The sequence below is a fragment of the Ctenopharyngodon idella genome, chromosome 14, assembly GCF_019924925.1.
Source record: "Ctenopharyngodon idella isolate HZGC_01 chromosome 14, HZGC01, whole genome shotgun sequence".
Taxonomy (NCBI): domain Eukaryota; kingdom Metazoa; phylum Chordata; class Actinopteri; order Cypriniformes; family Xenocyprididae; genus Ctenopharyngodon; species Ctenopharyngodon idella.
The window spans coordinates 25,687,492-25,696,313 of record NC_067233.1 but is presented as its reverse complement, the minus strand read 5'-3'; the positions used below and the strand labels follow the sequence as shown (position 1 = coordinate 25,696,313).

Below are 8,822 nucleotides of genomic sequence, written 5' to 3'. Positions count from 1 at the left end.
CACTCATTGTCACAGTTGTAAACACGATGGCGTTCTTCTTCCATGAGTAGGTTTGGCGACACGGCATCTCTGTTTCCAGGCGGACCGTTAAAGAATGCAACACACATTCATGTAGAATTCAACCAATCATATGACGATCAACCTATCAAAATCCTGAAGTGTTTCCAGTTAAGTGTGCCATATGCATCAGACGTTCAGCCAGCGGTCCGTGGGCATGATGTCTGAGGCTGAAACTATTGATTGTGAGAGAAAACTACTTCTGACTTTTAATTAGCAGTGCTTATTAAGGCAAAAATCACTTGTGCTCACAGCAAACCTTTAATGCTGCTTATGTAAAGAATAATTGACGACGAGCCGTTGAATTATTAGAAAATAATGCACACCCGAGGTGGTAATGTGGTACACCTCAGGTGTGCAATATTTTATTTTTATTTTCTACTTTCTTATTGGCTTTGTCCATATTTGACCCAAACATGGGTTGAAACAACCCAGCATTTTTTGTGTATGGTATCCACAAGATATTGTTCATATGTTATATTTCAAGACATTTGTCAGGTTTTTGCCCTTAAAACACTCTTGTGTGTAGGACTTATTTCTTACACATCTCATTCCATGCCTTTGTTGCTAATTCCAAAACATAATTTTAGGCCGTGCGTCCACCAAAGTGTTTTTTTTCCCACAACTAACGTATTAATGACCCTCATTTTTAAAACACCAAGAGCGTAACGAGGCGCTAAGCGTCGATTTCACGCTGAAGTGCTGAGCTCTTTTTTACCAGTAGCCGAGAGTTGAGAAATGTTCAACTTTGGGTAAAGCACAGCGCTCATCACCATCACTTTGTGCCCAACCATCCAATCACAGTGGAGGAGGGGCGGGACAAATACAACACCGACCAACTGCCACATTCTGCTTGTACAATGTCAACAGATAACAACAAAGCAAATACTTTACATTGTATCGACATTTTTATATAGAAACAGTACAGAAACAAACTATCTGTAAAATTAGATCGTAACACTTACGCAGATATTCCCTATCATAGCAAGCGAAGCATCTCAACTGAAAAAAAAGTGAAGTGAAGTGAATTGCTCTCAAGTGCCCACAGGCATTTTCAGTGGCTAAAATGCTTTGGTGGACACATGGCCTTAGAGCTAGTAACAGAGGCTTGGTTGGTGGTTTTGGTTCTTTTGCTGTTGTAGGCTGTAAGGGCCTTTGAAATAACTAAAATCATTTGGCGAAGTGATATGGACATGTAATGCGGTCAAGACCTGCCTGGAACTACTTTAGCTGTGGTTTCCCTGAAAATAATTGCACACCTTAGAATGTTCGTCAACAGATTCAAGCATTTAACAGCACCATAGTATAATAAACTTTAAACTTCATCAAACTTCATACTTTTCTAAGCAATCAGACTTACAATTTGACTGTCATACAATAAAACAAGTGGGGAAAAATCCCTAGAAAGTGAAACCATCTAGCAAAGTCATATGAGGACATTCTTCAAAAAAAAAAAAAAAAAACTGAGTTGACTTTAGATTTGAATTTTTACCTCATACTCATAAATGTATACTTTCTACTTTCTGCATAATAATAACAAAAAGTAAACAAAGCATCACAGATTATATAACGCCTCTCAGAGTGTTTGTTTTAACTGGCGCTGAGATCTCTTCATATACAATTCTGAAGTCAGCAAGTTTGTCATCAGTGTGCAAACACCTAAAGAGTCTTTTTGAAACAAATGTCTGCACCTGTTGCCCTCTACATGCGACACAGCCCAAAATCTCAACCAGTACCAAAGGGGTCAAAAGTCCAGACAATGCAGTGCTCAATAAGAAAGAAAAGCCACTAAGCCGAGTGCAAATTTACACAAAGCACATCTTCTTCACCACTTTCCGCTCGGATAAGCAGCAAGGTACGGCATTCTATTGAATTCCCTCTTTAAATAGACTTAATCCTCCGCGCTGGCAGAGGTTCACAGAGCTCTCCTCCACTTTTAATTAGACGTACAGTGGCTGGTGATGGTAGCTGTGCTGGAGGAGCCCAGTATCCACATTCCTGAAGGAATATAATTAATCAGAATAGAGGAAGGCCTTTTGTACTACATCATGGTTGAGTGTGGCCTCTGCCCACGCTGTGGCAGGAAACATTGCTATCGATAGAAATCTTACTCTTATGCTCCTCCCTGCAGGGAATACTAATGGTCTTTGTCATTACATAGATTTTTACTTCATTACTTAGAGTTTTTTTTTATAATATTTCTCCTCTAAAAACTTCGATTATATGAGTCATCAAACAAATACTACAGCAACCTAAAATGCAGTTAGGTGGGTGATGAATCACCACTGAAAATGAGTGTTGTCATCTAACAATCATGGTTAAGAGTGCTAATTATGCTTTTAAATCATAAATGGGTCATTCCTGTTATGCAGTACTATTTGAACTTTTTTAACCTTTAAATAATGCTTGTGTAATTTAAAGGGGCTTTATGTAAGAATGTTTATGTATAAATCACTTTTTTTATTGCTAATGTGTGAACAGCTTGCAACAAAACTTAAAAAGCGAGACCTTCCCTGACTTTCTAGGTTGTTTATGAAAGCCTGTAAAACTGTAGAATGATTTTTATGTGAAGGACGCGGGACGTTTTTGCCGGGAAAATCAAAAGGATGTGACGTTTACGCGCACTCCCGAGAGCCTCTCTTAAGTACAAAGACACATGAAATGAATACAGTGTTCAGGATTATGCAGAATGAGCCATTTTGTAAATATAATGTCAATAAACAATGGCAATGTGTCAAGCATATTAATTAAAAATAAAAAAATAAATAAATATATATATATATATATATATATATATATATATATTAATTTAAACTAGTCTCACATTGTCAGATATAGTCTCAAATATACTTCATCATAACATCTTAACAGTGTAATTTTAATTACCTCATACCGGTGAATTGCAGAGCTTGATCAGATGCTTTCTCTGTTTCATCAACGTTTACAGTATATCGCTGCAAAAGTATTTCCAACTTCTTCTTACTTATAAGCGAAGAACAAAAAAGAAAGAACTTCGACGTGTGTGGGGCCTTGAATCACGTTTAGTGAGTCTCTTGTATGTTACGTGTGCACGACTGCGAGCACGAGCAATGGGTTGCTTGATGGTTTTCAACGGCCACCGGTGTCGCTAATAACAAGGGTTTCTGAAATAAACTCAGGCATGGATTATTTAAACCATTGCAAGACATTCTGAATTTCTTTTTTTTTTTTAATGTTAATACTGATTTCTGTAATTTTATGGATAAAATATTCCAAACATGATTAAATATTTAAATGTGAGACTAACCAATTAATACCATAAACATCACAAAATTTATCAAATCTATTTCTTATACTTATATTGATCTTTGTGCTGTTGTTTACTAAGCAAACATTATAATTTCCTGGAGAATGACGTAATGAACTGGCTTTGCTTTTAAAGGAATGTTAAATGAGGGCACAGTTAAAACATAACAAACATAACATAACATAACAAAATAAAATCCCAATATCAGTTTATTGATGAGAGAATGAAATGAATACATTTCTTAAATGCACTGCCAGTTTTTCATGATAGAAGCTGCCACACATGGGGACTACAAAATAGCTTTCTTCCTAGTTGCCTAATAAACCTGGCATTGTATGTTACGAATATTGTTGGTTCTTTAAAGAATTGCTCATTCCTCTTGGATAAAAGTGTATAAATGCATAAATGTAATGTAAATGTAAAAGTAGTACACCAATAACAAAGATGAGGACGTGAAAACATACTGCATTGAAGGAATGACCTGGATATTGTCCTCAATGAATATTGTAATACACAGCTGTGCCCTGTGCTCTATTTCTGGCAGGGCCACAGCGAGTGGAAGAGTGTTTACTGTATTGTTCTTAGATCTTGTTATACAAGCTGCTGCACCCCAGAATACTCAATGACGTCATGCCAATTAGACGCTCCTCTGAGCTCACACAGACCCCCGGTGGCTGGACTGAGATACTGCATGTTTCAGGTGTCTTGCCTTAAAATAAGTTTATACCTAATTGCACAAGCACGTGAGTCGTGAACATAATTTTCTGTCTCTTGCAGGCAAGCTCTGAATCAATCATTTAATATAACCACACTTAATTTATTACAGCGATGTTCTGTGACAGACACACTAGGCTATTATTTATGTGTGGGGTGCAAAATCAGCTGCTGTGCACCTGTGTCCCCAAATCATGGGGTGTTGAGCAAAACACAAAAATGCAAATTAGCCTTTTGTTTACCCAAAGATGAGTTAATTTGGCGAGACGCTCATTACATGTCTTTCTGGCCAGTGTGGGCTTTGGAGCGAGCCGGATCCAGGACAGCTCGGCGCGTCTGCCTCCGAGCCAAGAGCCTGTCGAATAATGACCCTCAACCATTGCAGCTTTTCACACAGAGTCAAGGCCACAGCAGGAGGAGCATAAAAGATCTGCAGGCTCCGAGCAAATTTACTGACATCTGAGCTGGAGCCTTTTAGTTCACACGAGATACACAATCCTGAGTCTCATTCTAGTTGCATTGGATGTACTGTAGGTCTTTATATCTAAACCACTGGTGCAGTTATTTTCTCCAAATCAGCCTACTTATATTGTTTTACATCATAATATTCATGATAGAATAGAGGAGTACAATCAGAGGAGAATGCACCATATTTTCTACTTCTACTAACCCCCGTCCTTTAAAAACAAAAAACAACAACAACAAAAAAAACATAGTTAACAGTAAAGTATCAGGTTAACAATTCATGTACAAATCTTATGAAAGAAGTTCAATTGATAACAATAAAGCGGACCTATTATGCCCCTTTTCACAAGATGTAATATAAGTCTCTGGTGTCCCCAGAATGTGTCTGTGAAGTTTCAGCTCAAAATACCCCACAGATCATTTATTATAGCTTGTCAAACTTGCCCCTATTTGGGTGTGAGCAAAAACAGGCCAATTTTGTGTGTGTCCCTTTAAATGCAAATGAGCTGCTGCTCCCAGCCCCCTTTCCAGAAGAGGGCGGAGCTTTAACAGCTTGCACTTTGGTTGCTCAACAACAACAAAGCTGGAGAATCTCACACAGCCACAATGACGAGTCAGTAACAGTGTTCAGCCTTACATTGTTTAAATCGGAGTTGGACACTGATGTAAAAACTCAGGAAAATGTTACAACTTTTAGAATGAAACTGGACGTTTCTGAATGGTTAGGGGATAAATTTATGTAGTTGCTGTGGAGTTGATTCAACTCATTGACTGGCATGTGCCGTCATGTTAATCTTTTGTGCAAATCCAACGTTGAATTTTCCGGCGGAAAATGACGGCATGGTAACAACACTCTACTACAACAACTCTTCTTCTTCTCTAAAGCAGCCCAACATGGCCTCACCCCCTTTGTTGCGTGTTCCCGGGGACAGGGTTTATGCAAATTTTGGGGTTAGTGATGTCACCAACCCGGGAAGAAGCTTTTTATTATTATTTACTTTTTATTAATATTTTTTTTTATTAAATAACCTGCAATAATAAATACTGCAACAAATGTATTGCTCATAGTGCATTAACTAACAATAACTAATGGGAACTAATAGTACTCCTTAAAGTGGATCTCAATTTTTAATATCATTCAAACTGAAGAAAAAACATGCCAATCAACAATAAAATCGACTTCACGATCTCTCTGGCCCGCAGGTGCGCGCATGGCATGCTCTCAAAGAACAAAGAGCCCATGTGCACCCACGACCCTCTGTTTCTAATGACACACGTGTAATCTGATCACGTCACGTAATCCTGAACACATACAAACTGCAGCTCCCCTCGCTGCACTGTAAAGCCTCGGCAGTGCACACAAAGCCCAGTATCTCACACTAAAGAAAGAAGCTACTGTGACTGTGAGATGTCACTGAGGCAAGAGAGGAAATCCCATGGAATAATGTATCATCTGTGAATAGACTGCAGTGGTCATTTTCCCTTCATATTTTTTCCAGAGGAGCATTTGATATAGTTGAACAAGAGCTGAATCTAACGAGACCTAAAATCATGCAACTATGCAGCATTTTTTGTCTAGATTTTATCCTTTTAAGTAGCCTAATTCAAAAAACATAAAAAGACAGATTCTATTCTTTACATATCTTTTTTTTAATTTACAAATTAAAACTCCTTTTGGATGGTGTAACTGCCTGAAGACTGTAAAAAGTCTCATTAAAATTCTAGATTTTTTTTTTTTTTTGTATACTCCATTACAATTTTTTTCAAAATTTAGCAGTGAAGTGAGTTTCTTTTAAAATAATATTAATATTTTAAAAGATTATGTCTGCCAAATCAAAGTCAGTGTGGCATAATCAGTATACAGGAAGCCATTTTGTTGTCATGTGACAAGAAAACCATAAAACAGAGAGGACCCCTTTAGACCCCGGCCCCACCACTGTGTGTCAATAAGAATTTTATTGCAATGAAAGTATTTAGTACTCTTTTTTTTACACATTTTTAGAGCCATTAAATCAAAATGTATGAAACCAGCATGAATACAAAGATTACTTTTCTTTGTAAACAAATGTGTTTTGCGCTTAAGAAAATAATTTTTTGGAATCTTGGAAATAAGTAGCCTATATGCCACTGACCCTTAAATTAAGAAGGAAAGAAAAAACGCGTGACATAAATAGAGTTATATCTCTCTAACAAGCCCTTCTTGGGCTATTTTGCCATCACAAAGCAGTGCCTGGTGTCATTCCACTGCAGTGAACAGTCACTGGTCATGCAGGAAGAAAACACGCTGTGGATCTGCTGCTCAGAAACTTGGTTTGAAAAAGAGCCCCGCCCTCCTCCTGCCTCTCTTGGAGCTTTATAACCAGATGCCTGTTCCTCAGACGCACATACCCAAGAAACGCACTGGACTTGAGCACACTTACGATCCCACGAAACGTGACGGAATATAAGCGTATCGCATTTGTTTTACTCCGAGAGAAGCATCTTGGCTGAGCGAAGAAACATGGATTTTTTGAACCACAACTACTTGAGCGCGCGCACGCCCTACGATTACACCTTCAATTTTTGGAATGACTATCTCGGCCTCTCCACGCTGGTCACCAAGAACAACAAGCACAGCGTCCCCCAGAGTCCCAACTCCATCACGGAGTCCCTGAAAGCCACTCTGGGCTTGGACGACAGCCCTCCGTGCCCGTGCGTAATCGCGGCCGGCGGCGAAGGCGACAGCGGTGGACACCTGGACTCCTGCTGCTGCCCCCCGCCCGCCTCCATCTCCATCCTGGACCTGAAAGAGCGCTTCTCCATCCTGAGCCCCTTCCAGAACCAGAACCAGGGCACGGGGGGGCTGCTGTCCTCCTCCCAGGAGCGGGAGATGGGCATCGGAGGGGGCTTCGCGGGATTTGATCTGTTCGGCGTGGAGAGGAAGATGAGGAAACCGGCTGCGCGCAATAAGCAGGAGCCCAAGATCTGCGTCTTCTGTCGGAATAACGGCGCGCCGGAGGAGGTGTACGGCTCGCACGTCCTGAAAACCCCGGACGGGAGGGTGGTGTGCCCGATCCTGCGGGCGTACACATGCCCCCTATGCAGTGCCAACGGGGACAACGCGCATACAATAAAATACTGCCCCCTCTCCAAAGACCAGCCTGCCCAGAGAGTGCTGAAGGGAGGCAGAGCTGTGGGTGGTAAGCGAGTGAAAATCTTCTAAAAAGACCCCTATAGACTTACATGTATTGCACTGAACATTTTCTTTCAGATGACTGTTCTGATTGACTGGCTTTTCGAGTCTTAACTACTAGGCAAACAAATAAGATGATATCAATGTTTTTGTTAAACGAAAAAAAAAATCTCTTATATTTTTATAGATACTTTATTTCCATAGTTTATTGCATACTTTATTCATAAAAAGCTATTTTTTCCTTTTCACGCATAGGTTTTAGATGTTTATTCACGATTCATAGTCACATTTTGTGTGAAATAAGATGTTATTTTTGTTTAAAATGGGAAACGTGAATGTTGGCACCAGAGGAGTTGCTCTTCTGTTCAACTCAAGTATTTTCTTTACTGTAAGCTAAGCTTGCACCTCGTTTTTGTCTTTAAACCAAAGTTTAGTTTGCCATTAAGCGATTTTAAAGAATGTTCCACATGTCTTCATTTATAAACTTTAGTCCCATTCCGCTCTCTCCTGAAAGTCCACTTCACAATTTCCTGACATTTGCGAGCACGGACGCGCAGAGCAACACAATAGAGGCTCTGTTGCGCGTTCATGTTCTCGCATAACTTCATAATCGGCCAAATTATTTCCAACCCCACTGACAGAGGCGGGCATTTTACATTGCAGAGTCTATGTTACACGTGTTACCATATTAATAACGTGAAGTGAATTTCCTGCAGCTTCAGAAAGCACTGTTGTTCATTAGTAAACATGAACGCTGTAATGTAAAGTGTGACCGCAGGCTATTCTTCTGTATGAGGTGCCCTTTCAATGTTTACACCCCGAGGAAGGGGAACACACACTGGAGGAAAATTAAAAAAAAAAAAAAAAAAAAAAAAAAAAAAAAATCCTATGGGTGCCTCTCTTCAGCTCAATACAAAGTATACCTTTCTCCAAAACATCCTGGGAGAGCAAAGGGCAAAGGGAGAGGTTTATGAAAAACAAACCAACAATGCATCAGTTCTCCAAGGTCCACGGTGGAATAAAGCACGTATGAATGTTCTTAATAAAAAGCTTTTTTGTAAAAACAATGTATTTGCCCCTTTTTGCATTATATGTACAAGAATAAACCCCCAAAAAACAAGACCGAAA

General features: G+C 39.5%; 1 protein-coding gene across 1 annotated transcript; it reads left to right on the top strand.

Annotated features, from left to right (window-relative positions):
- Positions 1 to 6,818: 6,818 nt before the first annotated feature.
- nanos1 (nanos homolog 1) lies at positions 6,819 to 8,578 on the top strand. The gene has a single exon (XM_051860623.1). The coding sequence runs from the start codon at positions 7,023 to 7,025 to the stop codon at positions 7,722 to 7,724; it is 702 nt and encodes a 233-aa protein (XP_051716583.1). The 5' UTR covers positions 6,819 to 7,022; the 3' UTR covers positions 7,725 to 8,578.
- The last annotated feature ends 244 nt before the right edge of the window (positions 8,579 to 8,822 follow it).